The 24,133-nt window shown below is 36.4% G+C and overlaps 1 protein-coding gene across 3 annotated transcripts in view; it reads right to left on the bottom strand.

Annotated features, from left to right (window-relative positions):
* Nucleotides 1–4,591: 4,591 nt before the first annotated feature.
* The window catches only part of thbs3b (thrombospondin 3b), a 38,975-nt gene continuing 19,433 nt past the window's right edge, over nt 4,592–24,133 (bottom strand). For 2 of the 3 annotated variants that reach the window (XM_084422782.1, XM_084422780.1), the window contains 22 exons: nt 20,863–21,069; nt 20,472–20,725; nt 19,589–19,691; nt 17,610–17,636; nt 17,419–17,501; nt 17,285–17,336; nt 16,696–16,844; nt 14,560–14,697; nt 14,296–14,370; nt 14,035–14,187; nt 13,731–13,841; nt 13,131–13,238; nt 12,793–12,952; nt 12,588–12,706; nt 11,817–11,869; nt 11,430–11,623; nt 10,705–10,883; nt 10,542–10,590; nt 10,002–10,198; nt 5,793–5,965; nt 5,536–5,675; nt 4,592–5,457 (listed from right to left, as the gene is read on the bottom strand). In XM_084422782.1, the coding sequence (XP_084278908.1) occupies nt 5,402–5,457; nt 5,536–5,675; nt 5,793–5,965; nt 10,002–10,198; nt 10,542–10,590; nt 10,705–10,883; nt 11,430–11,623; nt 11,817–11,869; nt 12,588–12,706; nt 12,793–12,952; nt 13,131–13,238; nt 13,731–13,841; nt 14,035–14,187; nt 14,296–14,370; nt 14,560–14,697; nt 16,696–16,844; nt 17,285–17,336; nt 17,419–17,501; nt 17,610–17,636; nt 19,589–19,691; nt 20,472–20,725; nt 20,863–21,069 (2,780 nt within the window). In that variant the 3' untranslated portion in view covers nt 4,592–5,401. The remainder of the gene's footprint in view (nt 5,458–5,535; nt 5,676–5,792; nt 5,966–10,001; nt 10,199–10,541; nt 10,591–10,704; nt 10,884–11,429; nt 11,624–11,816; nt 11,870–12,587; nt 12,707–12,792; nt 12,953–13,130; nt 13,239–13,730; nt 13,842–14,034; nt 14,188–14,295; nt 14,371–14,559; nt 14,698–16,695; nt 16,845–17,284; nt 17,337–17,418; nt 17,502–17,609; nt 17,637–19,588; nt 19,692–20,471; nt 20,726–20,862; nt 21,070–24,133) is intronic. The other variant, XM_084422781.1, reaches the window with a different exon arrangement.

Here is a 24,133-nt window from a genome sequence, read left to right on the forward strand (position 1 = left end):
TTTGCTGCACATCAGGCTCTCTGTTTTCAGCGGAGACTCCTCCTCGAGACATGTGACCTCTTCCTCCTCCGCTAATATCGTCCGATTGACTGACTGACTGACTGGCACACAACAGGTCTGTAGATACTCATGATGAACACACGTAGAGACCAATAGGTATACAGAAATACATCGGCCCCAAAAATATATATATTTTTAACGTGTATCAACGTTAGAATGAATTATTTTTTATTTTATTTGGAATGTTGCAGTTTTTATTATAGACTATTTCTAAAGTATTTAATATAAAAAATGTATCCGTGCACATATTTTAAAAAAATTTATTCATGTACCCTCGTAATTTTTTTAATCAAAATAACTTGCCATCCATCTTGCAGCGTCATCTTCTCTTCTCAGATGACGTGTTTACTGGCGTGAGGGCGGGGCAACCTGTCACTCACATGACATCACAGAAATAGCAAACCACAACCATCCAATCAATTCCATATGGACAAATTCAAATCCGAATCTACATTTTTTACTTGTTCGAGAAGCCTTTTCACACATCATAATAGTGAAGAAAAGACTATCGCAACTTACATTTCATGTGAACTTTATTTTTTATTTTTTATTGTTGTTTCGTTTTTTTTTACTTTCTATGAATCAAAGAATCCTGATTTTTTTTTTTTTTTTACAAGCAACTAAAAAATTAAGCAGCACAACTATTTTAAACATTGAAAACAATAAGAAATGTTTCTTGAGCAGCAAATCAGCATTATTAGACTGATTTCTGAAGGATCATGTGATACTGAATACTGGAGTAATGATGCTGAAAATTCAACTTTGCCATCACAGATATACAAATAGATTTAAATAATAATAATAATATTTCTTAATATTATTCATATTTCACATGTTTTGATGAGGAAAAACTTGATGAGGCTACACACACACACACACACACACACACACACACACACACACACACACACACACACACAGGTAGGTTAGGTTTAGGGGATAGAATGTAGAGTTCGTACAGTATAAAAATCTATCATGGAATGTCTTCATAAAACATGTAAACCCAACATGTGTGTGTGTAGAACTATGCCCACTAAAGCTAAAATGCAAGACCCATTTAGCCTATAACCTACTTACTAACATATAGGCTACTGTATATTGTATCATAATTAATTGAAAGGCATGTTACAATTGTGAGCTTTTCATATATAAAAGTGAACAAATATCTCAATGTAAGATCTTTCTACGGTTTCGCGTCTTCTGGCAGAGAACAATTGCCCCTTGTTGAGTAATAACAGCATAGCATGGAGCTGATAAGATCACAGTAGCACAAGAACTTTGTTATATCACTTGATTACAAAACGGCTCAGGAAATACAACAAAGTGTTCCTCAGAAAGAGTGAGTTGGAACAACTCAAGCTAACAGGTGCCCGTGAGTGGTTTTTTGTCAGAGTAGACATTTTCACCATTCAGCAAACAAGTAATTCTGTGTGGTTGCTGCTGCACATGCTTCCTCTTCTGCCTAAGAAGGATTTATGACCAGGGTTCAGCACATGGCACTTCATGTATTGTGTTATTCACTGAATGGGCATGGAATGTGCAGTTTGCAATGATGAAGGAGCTGTGAAGAAATCTCTCTTGTTGTCTTTTTTTAGTCTTCATACTGTACCTGTTGTCATACCATTTCACCTTCTGTTGGTGTTGGAGCGGTAGAACACAAGAGAGAGATACCACTGTTGTAAAAAAAAAATAAAAAAAAATAGTGTGCTTAATTGTATTGACTGTGTACTTTGTTGTGCTTTAAAGAAATTGTAAGAGTCCTTGATTACAATTTTAACATTAAACATTATTCAATGTTCAAAGTTAATATATTTTAAAAGTACTAAAATTCAGCATCACGTGTAAGTACAAATATATTTAAATATATGACAGACACGTTTTAGTAGAAATGACATTATATTTTAGTTTACCATAAATGCTGGCAAGCATTATACTTCAACCATATTTAAAAACAATCAAATTATGAAATTTCATATAAAGATGTAATTTATTAAGTCCAACTTAAATACGTCAAATGGCACTTTAAAGATTAGATAATTGCATTTAAAACAAATTTAATACATTTTAATGTAACTGCACTTAACATGCAGTAAAGTTATAAAACATTACATTCATTTTGCACTTAAGTATAATCTTTTAAAATACAATATTTCCGTGATAAGTACTCTTTATAAAGGTATGCTAAAAATGTTTTACTTCCTTTTCAAAAAGGTAGACTTGGTAATGGGGTAAATAATAGTAACTTTCAGTAACTTTTCCTTCAACACTACAGCACATTTGAGTGAGACTGACTGATAGTGGACATGAATAGTGACTTGTGACCACTGAATTTGCAATCTCAAAGACCGTGAAATCAAGTGAGTAACAAACAGACTGCCAGAGATTTGTTTGTTTTCTACACTGTTATGTTTTACATTCAGGTATATGCTGCCCTCTAGTGGTCAAAAGCAAGAAAGCCTAAACGTCTATAGACTGACTTGGACTTGAACTTTAACATCTGTTGTTTTTTTTTGTTTTGTTTTTACATTACATCTGACATCATATACCACGGCCAAACATTTGAATGATTGCCTTGGCAAATATGTAAAGGAAAAGGGTTTCACCACTTACAAATAGTAGCTAAAACAACATCATTTTAAGGAATTATTGAAATAAATCATTCCAAAGGTCAATTGCACATTAACACACCTAGGAGTGTTGTTACATTTTATACAAATGCTAGGGTGAATTTAATGGGGGTATATATATATATATATATAAAATCATACATACTATGTGCCACTTTTTTCAAAATCTGGGACACTGTATTACTGTAATTTATGCAGTTCAAGCGTGTTTGACCAAAAGTGATAGAGCATGAATGACTATGTGAATAAGTGAAAGAGGAGAAAGAAGGACATTAAAATGACACGACTGTAGTATGTTTTATGCTATTGTGATGGCTTAATATTGCAATAATATGAATAGGTTATATAAAAATAAAAATAATATAAAAATTCTTTTTTTTTCCCTAAGTATTGAATAAATGTATGCAGGGGAAAACCTAGATGTTTATTCAGTTGAAACATTTAAATGACTGTCTCAAAATGGCCAAAACATGCTCTCCAACTTTTGTTTAAATTTGTATTATAGCCTATGTGCATCATAAACATACAGCAATATCTGAATATCTGAATCAGAAATCAGAAATATTTACGCTCTTGTTTTTTTCTCCTGTCTCAGTGACATCAGACCCATAAATCAAGTGATCTGAGTCAAACGGCAACCCAGTTATAATATAGAAATGTTTACATAGACTAAATAGAGCAAAAATGTTCCACATGACCCAATTTCCAAGATTAACCTCATTCAGCATGTGATCAAGTTTCTCTTTCATTGGTTGAAAATCGTGTTTTGACTTTTGTGAAGTCAGAGTATGTTGGTAATGGAGTAAATAATAGTAACTTTGAAAATGGAGATACTGCAATTACAGTCTTTCAACACTACAGCACATTTGAGTGAGACTGACTGATAGTGGACATGAATAGTGACCATGTCATGGCATGTACCATGTGTAGGCATGAGGTATACGTTCCTTTTTAAACATAAGCAACGTGTTTTGCTACCTTACAAGGAAGTTGTAAGTCCCAGAGTGGTGTATATAAGCTCAATCCTTACTGTATTGACTGTATTAAAATAGGCATGACGGGGTGAGAAAAAGGAGAAACACAGAGAAACCATATACAGCTGGCATGACGGGGTGAGAGGAAGGAGAAACACAGAGAAACCATATAGAGCTGGGGATAGAGAAATGGGGAACAGAGAAATTTGGAATGAAGACCACCTCTCATGTAGCCTTATTCTTCTATGCCTGTTTCTCTCGTATGTCTGATACATGAATAAAAATAATAAATAAGAGATCTCTTTGCAAAGTAACTGGAGTAGCTTCCGTGATTCAAGCATAACGGGGAAAAGATCTATTGATCTATTCTATCAAAATAACTGGTTTGTATTTCTGTATGATATAACATACTTTACTTTTTTTTTAATGCTAAATTATTCTCATAACATTTTTAACTGTGGAGTTAATTTCTATTTTTACATGAATGTTTGAAATATCGCTCATGTCCACACCTTGACAGGTTTTAATCAATATAATATCAACGAGTGTGGGTCGAGAGGTCAGATGTTACATTTTGTGACAGCTTCCATTTAGGAACCAGAACCCTGTCCCCTGTTTCACAGACAAGACTTTAGTAGTCCCAGACTAAAATGCACTTTTGAGCTATTTTACCTGAAAAAAAAACTTGCACTGACAATCTTAAAATATACCAGCACTATTGTTTTGTCTCAAGAAGCACAACAGTAATGTTTTTTTCTAGAGCACATTTATTAAAGATACTTAAATGTCCTAACTGAACTAAAGCCTAATCCTGGCTTAATCTAAGAACTGTCTGTGAAACCAGGCCTATTCCAACCGACACACATCAATATAAAATTAATACACTTGATAACATGATTTAAAGTGCATAAATCATAACAGTACAGATGTCTGGCTTAGATTTATTTTATTCTGTTAATATGTTTGAAATGTAAAACGCTAGATCAGTGAATTTGTTTAGCTTATTGCTGGCGTGCCCTTGTCTTGCTTATACTGCCATGGCTTCCAATCTCACACCAAACCAATACCGAATGGCTTATGTCTGGGATAAATCATACAAATACACCTGTTATGCAGTTTTGTAAATGTCCTTATTCATTTTCTTCACTAAATTCTTGCAGCACACTGAATAACAAGTAGCAGATCACTGTCCATGGTGCTGAAATGAACAAAATAACCTCACAATCACAGCCTCTTTGGATGAAAAACTGGCGGGGAAAACCATTAGAAAAGCACAATTACTGAATTATGGGGTTTATATAATGAAACACAACTGTGTGTATTTTTAAATGTATGTAAATGTAGTTTAACTACATAAGGATATTTTTATTAGCATTTTTTTGCAAGACGCCAAATTCACAGTCAACCTATTTAGTTACATGTATTGCCTTTTTTAATTTACAACCTTATTAATAGCTTTTAAAACTTAAGGACATTTATTCCATCAGCTTTGCATTTTAAGGTTTGCTGATTCTCATCCAAATAGCACACAGACACCACACTCATATTTCAAGCATACATGATGGCGCACGATGCAGACTTGTGCAGTGTAGTGTATCATTTTGATTGACAATATTTCTACCCTTCAAAAATTTCAAAATATAAAAAACTAATTTTAATCATGATCTCCTCCTACCTCTCTGAACACACACATATACACAAACACACAGGTAGACATGATGAGGGGATGCAGCGCGATGCTCATGTCCTCAGATTCATCTGCTTTTGGTACAGCATAAAGTCATCTGGTATGGAATCTGTGCAAAATACCAGGAGAAAAAAATACTCAGATACTGAGATTCCATTTAGAATGCATCTCACATCATGTTACTTACCATTGCATCTATAGCCGAGATTAGACCATATGACGTTCTCCTGGGAGAAGCAGAAGACGCCCAACCGCCCTCCTCTCATAGTGGTGTCTATCACAACTCCTGAATCGGCCACCAGGGCTGTACCTTCATACAATCTTAATCTGTCCCATAGATATAAAGAACCCAGTCAGTAATAGTAAGAGATACCATTGTGTGAGTCATCATTCATAGAAAAATGTTTTGTGTATCTCTTAAAGTTAAATCAGATCAGCTCTCACCTTATGTAGCCCACCTGTGGGCGGTGAGAGAGGTGCCAGCGATAGGACGTTCTGTCCTTCCAACCCACATTTCTTGGGTCCTTCCAAAGCAAAGTAACTTCCCCTGATGTGTCTCCTGTGTGCCACAGGGCATTACGCAGATACTCACCAGGGCCGGTACGAGACTTCACTGCCTGGAAGAGTGAGGTAAAAAGAGACTTCAGAGTAATGTTAATAAAAGGCATTTAAACATGAACATATGCACTACTCTCCCGTCAGTGAGATTTTTAAAAATAAATTAATACTTTTAATTAGCAAGGACACATTAAATTGATCACAAGTGACAGCAAATAATTTTACATTGTTAAGGAAAAATTCTATTTCAAATAAATGCTGTTCTTTTGAACTTTCTATTCATCAAAGAATCCTGAAAAAAATAAAAAAATAAAAATAGCCAGCGCAACTGTTTTCAACATCGATAATAATAAATGTTTCTTGAGCAGCAAATCAGAATATTAGAATGATTTCTGAAGGAGCAAGCATGTAACACTGAATACTGAGTAATGATGCTGAAAATTCAACTGTCATCACAGGAATAAATTACATTTTAAAATATATTCAGATAGAAAACATTTCACAATAATAATATTTTTACTGTATTTTTGATTAAATAAATGCTGCCTTGGTGAGCAAAAATATATATTATTATAAAAAAAATCTTACTGTTGCCAAACCTTAAAATAAAATAAATAATTTAAAATAATTTTTGAATCAGGCCTACATTATGTCCCAAATGTTCTCCTTTCTCCCTCCACATTCCTTTCTCACATTCGTAAAAATGCAACACCGGTGAATTTTGTGTATTCAATGCTTTAATTATCTGCCACAATAAAGTACTACATTTGCTTTGCTTTTCTCAGCAAATATTCACATTTACAGGGATTAAAGTGAAAAAAATTCTTCTGACTGAAATTTTTTTTTTAGGCCAAGTCATATTCCTTTAACTTTTTAAATAGTCGAGACCAGTAGCGTTTTAAGGGGAGACGTTTTAAACCGCTTTAATATTGCCAGTAGGCGTATTTTAAAAGCTATATTTTAATCTATGAAAACCAGGCATGGAACATACTAATATAATTAATAATTTGCATATATATATATATATATGCAAATTATAACACGTTTACACAAAATTTGTTAACACACAAGTAATGTTAAATTCCCATAGAGGCAGGCAGATTTTTATTTTTAAGTATTTTTTTTATTTATTTTTTAGGATACTATGAATCCTGATAAAGTTCCCTTGGCCTTTGGAATTAAAATAGCCCCACATCATCACATAGCATTCACCATACCTAGAGATACTTTCCATAAGATCATCTCTCAATGCAAATCAAACTAGCTATTAGGCTAACTGAAATAAAACCATGCCAATCTCTAGGTATGGTGAAGGCTATGTGATGATGTGGGGCTATTTTAATTCCAAAGGCCAAGGGAACTTTATCAGGATGCATAGTATCCTGGATCCATGAAGTAACTGGCCTTTAAAAATAAAAATCTGCCTGCTTCTATGGGAATTTAACATAGGGGTGTCCAAACTTATGCACCCTGTATTTTAAGGAAGAACATTTATTTATTTACGATACATTATTTATACACAAAGAAAATGGGTGTCCTTTAAGGTTGGATTTTTCCTAATTTTTCAAATTAAGGCATTAAGTTCAGTTTCCAAAAGATGATTTTTTATTCCTCTTTTTAGTCAACTTTAGTATGGGTGTCTAAACTTATGCATAGCACTGTAAACATTAGGCCTAGGCTAAAGCTGTTAAATAGCAGTCCCAAACTAGTTTTTGTTAATACAATGTTGGTATGAGCCACTACAGTCATTTATAAATATAAAAAATAACACAAAGAAAAATAGTGGCATTTTGGGGTTATATGGAAACGACAGTTACCATGGTGAATACACAATATTAACAATAACTGTTAATGAAACATGGAAACTGGTGAATAGAATGAGAATCATACCTGCATTACTTTTATTTCGTGTAATTTACAACGTAACGGCGTTGCATGCTCGTAGTTTCTTTTGCACTTGATCAGTGAAGCAATACAGCGCGCGCCGCTGAATTTGCGCGTGCAATTGAGTGTGCGCTACGAGAACAGGATAACGGCTGACAGGACAAGAAAGTCCGTTTTTCTGAGGTGAAAAACTTTATTTCAGCGTACACTTATGTCACTGCCTGCCTGGTAGTTCCTATTGTGCTGGGTTTTCTGAAGTAGTCATGATTCGCCTCTCATAACATAACATGCTCTAAACACGCACGCAGTGTGGAAAAGGAGGAGCGGAGGCGCGGGGAGCAAGGATCACAGCGCAAATTTGAACTATATCGATGTGATATGGTCTAATTCCATATCGCATTTAAAAAATATATCGATATATTTTTTATATCGATATCGCCCAGCCCTACCTGCATTATAAGTGTGTCACTGAAATATAGTTCTACCTCAGCGCTCAGCTGTAGCCTGACATGCACTTTCCGTGAGCGGTAATTGAAAACCCGGAGTGGACTATGAGCGAAGTGATTACAGAGTGCTTAGAGTGGAGAGAGGAACGTGCTTTTGCTCCACTCCAGGCTTTGATCACATCCCCCTCAGCAGGGTGAATACACCTCGTCTTTCCTTAATTTAAGACCTATTCAAACTAAAATTAAGATATTTATTACACTATTTGAGAAATGAAAGCCTATTTACGGCCTTAAAATTATGAAAAGTGAATTTAAGACTTTAAGGACAGACTGGAACCCGCAATGACGGAAATCCGTCATAGACTTGCTGCAATTAACGGAAATCCGTCGTAGCGACGGAGAACTTTAATCCCTGCATTTATTTAATTCATTAACATTAATCTGCATATCAGGTTCCTTACAAAAAATAAGTATACTTCTTTAAGTATAACACTGTTGTAAAAACTCGTTGGCGATTCTCAGACACCAGAGGCTAGTAGATCAACGACATCAAAGCAGATGGGACATTCTTTAAATGTCTTCTTCATTCGAGTTCAAACAGCGTGAGGGAGCGCAATAATGACAGCATTTTAGCAGATTTCTTTTGGCTGTAAAGCAATTGTTTACATCGCGAGACCTGATATCACGCGATACTTCCTGACGTCTCAAAGTTGCAAGTGCGAATTTTCCGCTCACGGGCACCAGGGGGGTGCGAAACGACCACCATTCAACCCGAAATAAGTAATATAACCATTCCAATGACTCCGAAGCTGTTCAGTTAAGGTAAAAAAGTTACTTAGTTCACCTTTAAAAATACTTTTCACTGTACTTTAAGTAAATTTGAAGTCCATTCCTATGTACACTACCAGTGGACAAAATTTTTTAAATACTCGTAAATGAACATGGCGTAATGATATGACGCAGCGCCTGATAATAGTCCCCAGCTCGGTAGCCTATTATCAGGCGGCAGGCACTGCGTCATATCATTACGCCTGCTGGACTCATGGTATGGCAGCAAAGTTTCTTGATTATTACGCAGGAATGAGAGTATAGTTCCTTGTCATATCAGCCTAGAAAATCACAACTTTTCATTTTCCGTCGGTTTTAGTATACGATTTAACTACAGAAGAGTCAAGTTTTAAATAGGAAAAATATTGAAACTCTTTGTTAATTTTTTTTAGAGAGATGCTAATGGTCTTGTCCGGTTCAATTCATTATGCTAAGCTATGCTAAAAGTGGTACCGCCAGACCCGGAGATCGGCTGAATGGATTCCAAAATGATAAAACTCAACTGTTTAACTCTGGGGGAGTTGTAAAATGAGCCTATTTCCAAAAAAAGTGGAGTATCCCTTTAAATCAATATTTTTTAAACAATGTAAAACTATGAGAAAATACTAATTAATAAGTTACTCAATCAAAAGAGTAAACACAACTACAATCCAAGTATACTTAGAATACTTAATTATACTTTTAAGTACATCTCGATCAAAAGATTGAGTACAAGTATAGGCCAAATATACTTAGACATTTATAATTCAAGTATACTTAAGTGTCATTTTAAGTATATTTCTGAGAAGTACATAAAAAGTAGACTGAAAGTTTTATTTTTAGTTTAAAAGAAGTATACTAGTAGCACACTTAAACTTCTTTTTTGTAAGGGGTGCATAATTCAGTTACATATCAATTGACAGCCCTAATTTTAATGCATATTTTAAATTGACTTTACCTTAAGCTGTAGTCCAGGCTGAGCTGAGGCTTTAAAGGGTAAATTCTGCCAGTATGTCTGTTCTGTCTGTTTCCACATCACCACATAGAAGCTGGAAGAGTCCTGATAGCCAAAGATGAAGCCCACGTAATCATCATCAGTGGCCGTGTTCACATGGATCGTGCCCTCAAAATCAACACCATTAAACGCTGTGTAACCTAAATAAAAAAATAAAGAGGTTAATAGTTGTTGAGACACAGAAATGTCAATTAATCTGTTGAAAGTGAAGTAAATGAACTGTAAAAGTCACAAAACACCAACTGTGATTTTATGGCTGTACGAAAATGTAAAAGAGTTTTATGTACACTATTAAAACATGTTAAAACAATGTTTAACAAGAAAATCCTATTTCAGTCTTTCTACTTCAAAATGTCACGTTTAATTCAATGTATTACTTGCCATTTCTTTTTCATTACTTGTGACTTTTACAAGTAATTTCTGAGTATAAATTGCTATAAAGTAGGCCTAAACCGTACACAAATTTTTGTTCAGTGTACATACCCACAGCCAAACCAGGGTCGCTATTCATGGTCTGCACAATCTCCATTCCCTAAAATAACACCAAAGTTGTTTTTATAATACTTCAAAGACTTTGTCTACAATAAGCACAACAATATAGGAAAAGCTAGCTGATCAAATAAAAGCCATTTTAATCAATAATCACCTTATTTAGTACCAGCCAATTGGGGTCGATCTGAGCATCTCCTTCAGGGTCAAGAATGACTGTCTGGAACGCCCTGAAATCTGTCATAGTGACCTCAGCACTTTCAGGGCACGCATCCAACAAGTCATTCACCTTATCGTTGTCGAAGTCTGTCTCACACATGTCACCAACTCCATTGGCTGAAAGGAGAGAAGGTACAAAACAAATATGTTAATTTCTAGACTGTGTCAATAAGACAATAAGTATCTCTGGAAAAGAATACCAGCATACTGGTTACTGCATCATATTTTTACAATCTGAAAAGTCTGTGAAACAGCACATTGTTTTTTAAAATGTTATACTATACTATACTATATTGATGTCACATAATCTCATTACTTCAGAAGTTTAGTTCAGTGAGCGTTGGTCCAGATATCATCTCAGAAATAAAAAATCTAATTTTGTGTAAAATGTCCCACTCCAATAAAACATTATGACCTCCAGTCAAGCAAATATGTTTAAAGTTGTGGTTGATATTACTTTGAGTTCCTTCGTCACATTGGAAATAGAAAGCCAAGTTGAATAGATAGCATTGTGGAATATAGTATTTCGTGCAATGCTTGTTACTGCACATTCTGGCAAAAATAGTATAAAATTTCAAATGTACATACTCTGTGCACTGAATATATACTGCAGAAACAGTAAGTGTAGTATGCTTTTCCAAAATACAGAATTAAGAATCAGACCATCAGTGTCTTTTTGACTGGGGTTGGGAACAAGTCTGCAGTTATCTGGACCAGGAGGGAGGATATCTGGAATTCCATCGTTGTCATCATCATCATCACACTCGTCCCCAATGCCATCATTATCCGAGTCCAGCTGAGAACTGTTGGGCACTTCAGGGCAGTTATCCCTCGTGTCCTGATATCCATCATCATCCCTACACGCAGAGAATCATTTTCAGTAGGTCTTTAAACACAAAATAAGCAGATTTTTCTGAGTAATGAATTATACCACATAAGAAATTGAAATTGACTTATACTAAAAGAAAACAAACTTAAAACAACTATTACACTTTAAGAGAACTGTAAAAATCTTGGGTAAAATAAACATTTATCAACACAAGTACTTACATGTCCTTGTTTGTATCACACACATCTCCCACCAAATCGTTATCCATATCTGACTGCAAAAAAGCAAAATATGAGAATTAACCATTGCATTCATATTTAAAAAGCAGGGTTCACAAAATCTAACCAATTTCATTTTATTTATTATTTATATGCCTCTTTAATAATTATGGAAGAAATGTTGATACATTCAACTAATGTCACTGAAGCGCTCATCTCTTGTACATTAACAGAAGTTAACCCTAACATAAGCTACTGTTTCTGTAGTTATCAAAAGTTCTGAAAAAGTGATGGGTTGATCATGTTCATTTTTAATCTATTTTTAGGAATATGATACAAGTTTGCTTAAGTAGTCACGTTGTGGAATTTGGCTATTGAAAATGCAACATTTTAATTTGACTGCTCAAATGAGCAGAGTTAAATTAAAGCAATGGGTGAGCAATGAGCAGTAAACAATTTATGCAAAATATTTAGTCAGGTAACCTAAAAAACCCTGGGGTGCCTCAAGGTTCAGTGCTTGGACCTCTACTCTTCTCGATATACTGTACACAACCTCACTGGGCACTAACATAAAAGCACACTACTTCTCCTATGATTCTACACAAATGATAGACAGTTTTACATCATTCCGGCCTAATGTCCCCACTATCTCAGCTGTATCTCTGCCTCCATTTTTTAGACATCTCAACCCGAGATGAAGAACCTTCAGCTTCATCTCTGGATGGTGCCCCCTCTTCCCTTCCTTTTACCATTATATTGATCCCTTTGTCAAACCTGCAAAGGATCGTTGACCTCAGGACAGCTGTCACACGCGTCACCCACACCATCTCCGTCTCGGTCTGTCTGCATGGGATTGGGTATCTTAGGACAGTTATCCAAAACGTTAGGGATGCCTGCGAAGAGAATACAGTGGCAGGAGTAGATGATGTTGTACAATGCTGTAAAACTACAGAACAGTTAAAAGTGAGTAGGCCAGTACCATCTCCATCAATATCATTATCACAGATATCTCCTTTGCCATTGCCATCCGTATCAAGCTGATCTCCATTGGGAACGTTAGGGCAGTTGTCGCAAGCATCGCCATACGAATCTGTGTCAGAGTTCTGCTGGTCCTTATTGGGCACTAGACGACAGTTGTCCTAGAAACATGCAATTAGAATAGCTACAGCTTAGGATCTGTCCTACAGACAATTGGTTTCAAAATAATAATAAAAAACATTAAAAAAAAAAACATCAGGACATCAGCCAATATGAAACCGGTGTGTTATCTAATTATTGCTCAATATTTCAACAATCCTTAGCCACTTGATCAGAAACCTCAACATTTTTGATTCCATCTCCATCTGCATCCTCATCACATTGATCACCAATCCCATCTCCATCTGTATCTTCTTGTCCAGAGTTTGGGGTATTCGCACAGTTATCCTGCACAGGGATATTCAAATTATTAATACTCATATTATACCAAAAAGCATGATTAACAACAGAGATGTTAAGCAGAAATCTGTTCACAGGGTAGTAAACAATGAATTGGACAGAATGTGGCAAATTCAACACAGTTTCGGCTAATTTAACCAGGTGATATTTGGACTGGTGTTGCGATGCAATAAGCATGTTAAATTAAGTAATACTCTGATGGCCAATGTAATCTTGTTTAAACAAGATTTTGTACACTTTGTATCAATCAAGATGGTAGTAATTTATCAATTGATAAAGAAGAGTGCTATAACCAGTGTTTCTCAGTATTTTAGACATTATGATCTGGCCAGTGCAATTCGGCATGGATTTTTTATTCAGCACAAGTGTTTGTCTTCTGATGATTAATTTCTTTAGTGAATTGGGTGATTAAACAAGGCAGATGAGCAATTTAAAGAACTATCAGTGGGTGCAATTTATTTTTTGTGAATGAGTATGTACCGCTCTGCAGTGTTGGTCATTGTCAATGCATGGAAGTGGTTCATCAGGGTAACCATCAATGTCTGAGTCTGGACCACAGATGTTCCCATTACCTGCCCAGCCAACGTTACACTGCGGGACACAAAATGAAGAGAAGGATCAGCCATTTGGACAATTCTGGCTTTTTGAGTTAAAAGAAGCAAAGAAGTAATCCAAAACATTAAAGAATTTGTCATCTCACTTAAGAGCAGTATGTGCTTTAATTACAAATGAAGATTTTAGATTCAGAATTTCCAGGTAGGAAAATTAATTTCTAGATTCTCACCAAGCAGGAAATGTCATTATTGCGGCCCATCGCACAGTGTGCATTTACATCACAGGGGTTATAGCCCAGAGTTTCACACGTCCTCCTTGCAAAACAGCCAGCAGTCTGATTACCCACAAATCCTGCTTTACACTGGCCACACTTGAACGATCCCTATGAAAAGAGAGAAATCAGTTTGACAGTGGTACGTTTATGTTTCACCAATTATGGCGAATTCTGGTGTTAACTTATTTAAAGTGCAAATTTTGAGAGTTTACTCACCACTGTATTTATACAGACTGAGTTGGGCACACAGGCACTTGAGTGCTCAGCACACTCATCAATATCAACACATTCCTGAAAAAAATTAACAATATTCTCACGGTAAAAGCCTGTTCACACCAAGAACATTAAACAGTAAAGCTAATCGCAGACATAATATCTGTTCAATGAAATAAAAAATACTGAGGTCTGAATAGGCCATATCTTTACATTTTGTTATCCTCACTATTTTTGGTTGTAATTGGACTTTTGACACATTTTTACCTGCTTGTGGCTCTTGGCAAAGTCCAAACCAACCCCCCTGAGTGTTGTACCGGTGAATCCTATGGGACAGGGCTCACAGGTGAAGCCTTTAGCTGTGTTCACACACAACTCTGCAGAGAAACAGGGCTGAGAAGTACACTATAACAAAGGGAGATATTGATAGAAAAAAGAAAAGTATGGCGGAAAACAGATTATGTTAAAACTGTAACTTCCATTTTCTGCTGCAGCACAGATTAAATATCTCAATATGCTATGTATTTACCAAGATGTCATGAGTGTGGCTATGTGGTTGCTAGCTGCTTTGCTTACTGGGCATATATATATATATATATATATATATATATATATATATATATATATATATATATATATATATATACGTATATTCTTTTTCACAAGGGTATCTACAGATCAGAACACTGTAGAAACTTGGGGGTTGGTCAATTTGAGTTTGCCCAGTAAGCAAGCAGCTAGCAACTACAGTTTATATAAATAAATAAATAAATATATATATAAACTGTACTTATAGATAATATAACATCAATGAAATAAAAGTCAACTTAAGAGTACTTAAAGAGTGTACATTTTTGTTTCTTAAAATACTTATGTACACTTTTATAAAGTGCACTTCTTAATTTCAAATTACGTTTTACTTTAAAGTACATTTTAAAACATATTTTAATAATCTTTTGCTGTGCTTTAAAGAAATACACATATTTTGATGTGTTGATTAACATTCTAATTTGATTGATTCTAATTTTAACTGTAGTCTGTTATTTAATATCACAATATTATGTTAAGTCATGTTTAGTTTCATGGTGTTTTGGTTTAGTTTTCCCTGTTCTCGGCCATTGTTAGTTTCTATGGTTGTCAATTAAGTTACACACCTGTTCCCTGTTCTGTTGATTATCCACCCTTGTGTATTTAAGCCCTCAGTTCTCCAAGTTTTTTGCTTGGTGTTGTCGTTGTTTTAAAATGAGTGAACTAAGGCACGACTGCACAAAGATGGTCCTCAAGGGACATTTTTGCCAAATTTGTGGAGTGGGAGCTGGCTAATAACAATTCGCTGTTGACTGTCTGCCTCACGGGTGAGCCAGAGTTGACGCCTGAGCCCAACTTCATCCCGGAGTCTGACCAGTTGCGTGAGCAAGCAACACCGTCCGTCCCAGTGGGTGTCCTCGTGGAGTACGAGGGCTTGGATTGGAACCCTGACCATACTCCAGATACTGAGGGTGAGATGTGTCTGGCCTCTGTAAATGTTTGTGAGGAAAGTGGTTATTTCCCAAAGCCTCCAACTCCGCCTTGGATCCCCTGGTTCCGCCTTAGGCTGCCAAGCCCGTCACTCCACCTCGGCCCGTTGACCAGTCGGCTCCACCTTGGTTCCTCACCCCCTCGGCTTCACCTGGGACCATCGTCGTCACAGCTTCACCGGGCTCCCTCGTCACTCCGGCTCTGCCTTGGTCAGTCATCACTGCTTACGCCACAGGACTTCCGGGCTTTTGGCTGCACCTTGTCCCTCCACCCCTTCAGCTCTGTCCGGCTCCTCCTTACCTTCAGCTCCACCTTGGGCCTCAGTCCCACCGGCTCTGCCTCAATCCTCCGGCACCCTGGCTCCTTCTGCCTGCTCGTCACCACGGTTCCACCTTGGCCTCCACTACCTATGGTGTCACTCAGTCTCTGTGTCTCCTCCTTTGTCTGGGTCTCCAGCTATCCTGGCTCCACCGGTGGGTCCACCTCCTAGTGTCCGTCTGTCTCCAGCTTTTCGACCACCTCCAGAGCTGCCACCCTTCCTCAAATGCACAATGATGCACCTTCTGGGAGGTGGGTGTTTTGTCAGAGTTATGTTTAGTAATGTTTAGTTTCATGGTGTTTTTATTTTGTTTTCGCTCTTCCCGTTTTGCCTGTGTTCCTTGTCATTGTTAGTTTCCATGGTTGTTAATTAAGTTACACACCTGTTCCCTGTTTTGTTGATTATCCTCCCTTGAGTATATTATTTCTGTAATTAGTACTAATAATAAGTAATAAGTGTCCTTCTAAGTGTATGACTCTGGTATTTTTGGAGCAATATAAAAAATACTTGATGCCTTAGCAAACACTAATAATTATAATAATAAACTATGCGATATTAGCAGGAACCTCATCAATGTCCTGGCAGTGTGTTCCGTTGCCTGTCATGCCCTCTGGGCAGGGGCCACATTGATATCCTGGGTACGTCAAACTCTCCATGCAGCTTACGCCGTTATAGCAGGGGTTAGGATGACACCGTGATTGAGGCTCATGGAATCCTGATAAACAAAGAGAGAGCAACATACAGGTTACCTCTCTCCACCTTTCATAAAAGAACGGGCACGGCCATTTGTAAATTTCATCAATTGTAAATTTCTTCATGTGTCTGGCTTCTGGTGTCATCCGCTTCCAGTTATTATTATGCTGCTTGATATTGCAAACTGGTTATTTCTTACCACATTATTTTAATGTATTGTCAAAATTATAAACCCACTGGTTTGTAGCGCAAATAGTTTTACCATTTACCGAACTTTGATATTATTTTCGTTATTTCCCTATAGGAATTGGGAATTGGAAGCCTCACATATTCACAGAAAACAGCTTATTTCCATGTTGAAAAATAAGGTTAATACCATGACAATCTTCAGATATGTTTTAACAAAACCTAATAGATCCATTATCAGATCCATTATCCTTCCGGCTTTTCTCCACCACTTACCACACACTTGACATTCAAGGATGGTGTTTCTTATGAGAGACATCTCTTTAGTCTAAAAACACAGAAAAGCAGAGAGAATTTGATTTGATAAAATCCCATACCCCAATTAAAAACAGAAATGTGCAATACAATACCTGTTCTCTGATATCCTCTCTCAGCTCTCCCATGATCTGGTTAAAGATTATCAGCTGTCCAATCAGAGCTTTGGTGTGATCACCTGGCCATATGAGAGGGTATTTTTATTATCACAGAAAAGCATTACAGGCATGGAGATAATTCAATTGTGATAGTACATTCACATGATTTGATAATATTTGATATTTACCAAGGATGGCGTTGATGTCACTGGCTACTGTAAAGAAACAGCATCAACATTTTATATATATAAAACAAATCTTGTTCTAAAACAAAATCATATACAGACAAATATTTTTGAAGTCTGTAATTTTTTTATGTTTTTTTTTTTATTTAAAAATCTTTAATTAAAAAATGTGTTGTGTGATGTTATTTTTAATGATTTTTAAAAATTGTAATGCATATATCTCATGCTCACAAAATTCTTACAATTTATACTTTTCTATTTGAATATATTTTAAAATGTACTTTATTCCTGTGATGTCAAAGCTGAATTTTCAGCTTAATATTATCAATTTTAAAACCAGTTGTGCTGCCTAATATTTTTGTGGAAATTGTTTTAAAAAAAAATCAGGATTCTTTGATGAATTGAATGTTTAAAAGGACACCGTTTATTTTAATTTGAAATTTATTCAGTTAAAATCATAAAATTATAAATGCCTGGTGTCAGATAATGACAGTTCTACAGTGATAAGTCTATGGAAGCCACAGAATAAAAAAATGAAAAAGGTCATTTTGAGTTACCTCTCACAATTATGAAAGGAATGAGTGAATACATTGTTTTTAACATGACTCTGGTATGAAGCAGGTCGCCATTGCTAATGAGAGACAGATATCAGCCCCACACGCGAGTAACGTTATAAGAAATAAGGACATTTCATTCTACCGAAACACACGCAAGTGCAGAATTACTACACACAGGTCAGTTTATTAGACGAATGAAACTTGAGGTAACGCAACGCTGTTTCACTTGGTCTACACTATCACACTAAACTGTATTTGAGTGCGTTGAAAGTTATAATGTTATTCTATGTGTTAGTTTGTTGGCTGTATGAGACTAGCAGTAAGCTAGATCAACATTAGAATAAAATACTGATCATATTCTCTAACATTTCATCATGTTGAGCTATATAACATTGATTAGTTTTATGTACATTTGCTCACCTGTCTAATAAAGTACATGCAAGAGCGGCGTCTCTGTCAAGTCGAAGTTAGTCGCGGACGTGGAGCTCTTGGCATTTCGAAAACGCCACGCTGATATTGATCCTCGTTTTAGTTCTCCTTTTGTCCCAAAGTCTGCTTGCCATGGTCCATAATGTTTGAATGAAACAACAACAGTGTGAGCGTGCCGCTAGACGTATTTAAAATTGGAATTTCTCTGAAATTAAAAATCTTTGGGAACTTTTGGGATATTGTAAGTACAACTGCAGGAAATATATCTGTGCAAGTGATTTTTTTTTTTTTTTTTTTTTTTTACAAAAATCTTACATATTGTACCTTTAACTGTAGGCCCAATACATTGTATCCCATTTGAACAGCATATGTGAAAATTATGTAGACTTATTCATGCTTTAATAGTAGACTAATCATTTCACCAGTCCAGTCTGTGGCTTGTAACATAAATGTCTTTGTATAGTTTTAAAGGGCGTATTTGACGACGGAATTCTATAAATATAAAAATTCTTATTCTGTGGATTTTGCCAGTTATCTCCAATTGTTACCACTGTTTTTCTGCCACCATAATGCGCATGCAGGTGCAAGTGACGTAATTGTGACGTCTGCTCCCAAATGGTCTATCTATAATGGGCATAATTTCTGCATTGCCACAAGAGGGCAGTATGATGACATGATAATGGAATACTATACCGCCTATGGTATACTATGCAGTATGTACTGTCCTACCTAATATTTAAAAACAATTGTCTGAAAAACATTATAGTATGTATTAATAAAGGTCTGACAAAAAGTAGCATGCTTTAGTGCTGTCACATGATATAGGTGGTTATATTATTTATAGTTTATTTGTCACAGTGTAAATGAAAGGATGAATTGAGTGCACTGTTGGACATTGAGTGCCCAGTGTGCTCTGCTGTAAATTATGTATTTTTTTTTAAATGTCTTGTAAGTTACCACATAGTTAAAGTTCCTTTGATACTGTGAAGTCATTACCTGCATTGTTTATAGCTGAATCTCCTTGAAATGGACAGTCAATGAGAAGACCAGCTGTAGCCAGAGAGCCTCCGAGAGCCAGTTTGACAGACTCTACTAAGCCCTAAAATGTATACAGCACATATATATATATATATATATATATATATATATATGAAACATACTCATTACTAGCATATTTACACATGTATCCTTATCTCTCTTCTTCCAGACTTCATCATTTAACACACTGACCTTGTACCACTGAAAATGTATTAAAAAAAATCCATCAGAACAGTATTTAAGTCACTTGAAAAGTACAAACCACACAATTTGAAATATCATTTATGAGCTATGCATTATATGTGCTCCTGTAAAGGTTAAGTTCACCAAAAAAGCTAAATTCTGTCATCATTTACTCACCCTCATTTCAAACTTACTTTCATTCATCTTCGAAGCACAAATTAAGACATTTTTATCCTCTCATCCTTTTACAAAATTTGTCTACATTAACCAAGCAAAAAAGAAATACTATGAGTGTAATTAATATATGAATCGAGAGGTTTAACCCAAGTTTTATACATGTATGTATAAAAGCCTAAAATAAATCTGTTCATCATATAAAGTGATTGTCTCTCTTCAGAGGACAATTCATATGGATTATCTTTACAATGCCACACGTTGAAGCATCCGAGTTTTGGTTGCATGGACTTGAAGGTCTCTCAGGTTTTATTAAAACTATCTTCATTTGTGTTTTCGAAAATGAAAAAAAGTCTTATGGGTTTGGTACAACATGCACTTGAGTAAATGACAAAAAAAAGTTTTCTGAACAGTTACTTTGATTCACACAGACTGCAAACCATGACAAAAAAATGTTAATTAATTGTTGACCTAAATGAATCACCTGTATCCTGGCATAAGACTTCTGTCCGGTGCGAACATCCACAGATTCTGCCTCTGATGGAAGCCCGACAAAGGAAGGGAGGCCCTGAGCAGAGTCGACCAATCGACAGTTTACATAAAGCTCTAGGTTTATGTGACTCCGTCTAAGTCCACCCATTCTGAGAATAAGTGATTGGGTGCGTCCCTCAGCGAGGACAGGATTTTGTAAATTGACAGCATGAGCTTTTCCATCAGAGCGCAAGTATCGCACCAGTACTGAGGAGAGAAAGGAGAATTGATCTTTCCAATGACAGGAATCATAAACAAAGACTTACTTAAACTATTAAGAACCTTTTGAAACACAAATTACATATGAGGGAATGTTTGCAAAGGTATTTGGGAAAAGCACTCACTTTTGTTGATCTTGCCTACAGCAGCAATCTCCAGGTACTTCTTGTTGTCCTCCTTATCATAGAGGCCGAACAAAACGCCGCCGAGTTTGGGTGGCAGCATGAAGGTGGAGGTGATGTACAGATCTCCCACTGTCTGAAGAGATCCAAACAGATTCTCTATAGCTGCAGCTGTCTGACGTGGATCACGGAGCTCCAAAATATTTATCACTGAGAGAGAAACAGAACAGATTTTAAGAGATTTGTTTGCTTCAGGCAGGTATTATGCACAGATCATTTTGTTGAATATATGCACTATAAATATTCATTATATTTTTATTTAACCTGTTATATTCATTATTTAAAGAGGACATTTTAGGCCCCTTTTCAGTCTTGATTTTGTTTTTGGGGTCTACTAGAAGAGGTTTTAATGCTTGAATGTTCAAAAGACACATTATTTGTCACATATTTTGACATTGTTGCAGCACACTCTCTGCCCAGTCCATCAGTAATGCTCTGTTTAGTTTCTGCCTCTATGAAGCCCCTCCTTCCGAAAAGGACAAAGGGCTCTTATTGGTCAGATGGACCAGTGTGTTGTAATTGGTCATAGCGTGTTTGGAAATGTCACGCCCCTTACCAAAACCGCAACTTTCTACACCCAAGTGTAGGCTACCGCACACTACCTGAAAAGTGAAGCCAAAGCATTTCGATCGCCCCCTGGTGGCTGCATACAGTATAGGTTATAAACCTTACCCTCTCCATGTAATTGAATGGGACAAGAGTCAAACTAAACAATCCAATTACACATCAATTATTATTTTTATTTTTTTTAATTGTTTCTGTCATTTTAGGTAGGCCTAGTTCTTATCACACAGACGTATGTTCAGGTGTTCGTTTTAGCAATAAGTTTGGATTCAGTTAGTTATTTGATAATGGGGTGTAACGTCATGATTGACAGCAGTGTCTGCGGGAGTATGGGCAGGACCTTGATACCACGCGTCCACCTCAGGATCACTACTGCAAAGACTCAAGCTCCGATTGACGTACTCAGCAACAATCGTTTCTGGGATATTTTGGCTTCATTTCCCTATACAGTGGAAAGAAGCAGAGATGTGCTGTTCATCTTTTTTTCAACATAGGGCCCTGTTCCAAATGGAACCCTAAGCCCTCGCGAACTTCCTCTGAGTCCACACTTTCGTGACGTAATGCTGCTTTGACTGACGGGTAGAAGTCTTCTGCGGAGCTCGCAGGCTTGTGGGCTCGGTAAAAGTGCGCATCAAAGGCGCATAACGGCCAAAAAGAGCCCCCTTCTGAAACCTGAAATGACAAATGGGACACCCTATGGTCTTGTCAAAGTCCCTTTCAAGGAAAGTCTGTTCACTCGGCAGCCATATTTGCAACGCCTCCGGGCAGCGAGGCATCCAAGACCAAGTCCTATCTATTTGAGAGGGGGAATCCTGAAATCTCAAAAACTACTTGCAACAAAATCTTTCATGAACTGTCCCATAAATGTTGTTTCTTATTACTCAAATAGTGTTTAAAAAAAGCAAATTTTTCAGGCTAGAACAGCCAATGCGCATGTGCATTCCTAAGCTCGCGAGTCTCAGGTTTCTATGGGAACCGGAGCTTCTTATGGTAGCTGCAGTGACGCAATGACTTTACCAATCAGCGATTGGCTCTTTTACTTAGAAGGTGGGATGTATTACGCCATATTGCGCGTTGCAGTTTCACCAAGTCATAAGTAATAGGAGTGAACCGTTTTCCTATATTGATAGTCTTTGGTCTTGTGAACTTGACGGAAACATGCACACTGCAGAAATCATAAGTTCAAAAGACCGCAAGTGCACATGAAGTGAGCCATTTGGGACAGGGCCACACTATACTAACGCAAATCAATCAGGCCTTTTTTTTGCGTATGCCTAGGAATTATTTAAATGAGGAATATTGTGACGTGGATATTCCCGGAAGAAAACTCAAGTCTATAATCAAGGCATTTTAGGGTGTTCAGAAACAGTGCTTACTGATACAGAGAATAACTCCCTTTGGAGTGGACTTTGTAACTTTGCAGTCCTTTTTCATGTTCAGACAGCAACAATACAGACTAAAGTAGGTTGAAGATGTAAAATAAGTTTGAATAAATCTGTCATGAAAACAGACACCTTTTAAATACCCTTTAATCCATCAAAAATCCATTTTCCAAACCATGTTTTTCTCTTGAATCCTGAATCACTACTGTACTTCTATAATAAGTGTTAATATTCAGACTATTTTAGACTGGTACCACTGCAGAGTAGCACCCATTACACGCTTACAGTCAGGTGTAAATGTTAAATGAAAACCTGTGCACACAAGTAAGCACTTGTATGAGATTGAGTATAATTGGCCAAGTAAGTGGTGTCTGATCAATATGTAAAATGACCAGCCAAATGCTTTTGGTCAGTCATTATGGGTGCAGGTGCACCAAAACATTTAGGGGCAGGTAAGCCTGAAATGCCTGAGACCAAAATAATAGACTGGCATGCAACAAATTATTGATCCATTCAAATAATGATGCAACTCCATAGGCTGTACAGACAATATATACAGCTGCAATCGAAATTATTCAAATCAGGTTCATTGTCAAAATGTACAGACTTTCAGCTGTTCACACTGCAATGGTCACAATATGACCAGACTCTGCACTCATGGATTAAAAAACATAATTCAACATATAAACAACACTTTTTTTAATAGCCTAATTAAGTGATTATTACAAATAAATCGTTAAATGCTAGAAATGAATAAATGTAAATAAATGAACAATCCTGTGAAAACCAATTATTGGTTGTTCAACCGAGTTGATTTTGTAAATAATTACATTTTCCATTTAAAATAAATGAATTTAGCAGACACTTTTATTCAAAGCAGAATGTGCTATATTGCAGAACATGGCAGAAATAAATAGAGCTTTTAAACAATATGCCACAAAGACAATTATAAGGGGCCAAAGGTTGCCCCTCAATAGAAATGTAATTTATTTCTACAGTCAGAGTTTGTATAGCCTACTGGGTAACAGCTTCCACTTATTTGCATGATATTACCTCATTGTTTGGGGACATTGTCTGACCACTATAGGACTGGGTCACTAGGGGGAAGCATTAAGTGAGCCAATAAAGAACAGTTTTAAATGAGGAATTAACGGTTTAACAGTGCAACTAACCAGCTGAACCCTTCATGAATGTGAAAGTTTTATAGCACTGAACGTGCTTGTTATTTTCACATTGAACACAGTGGGGGTAAAATAATCAGGATCCAA

Source organism: Rutilus rutilus (genome assembly GCF_951802725.1).
Source record: "Rutilus rutilus genome assembly, chromosome: 11".
Lineage (NCBI taxonomy): Eukaryota > Metazoa > Chordata > Actinopteri > Cypriniformes > Leuciscidae > Rutilus > Rutilus rutilus.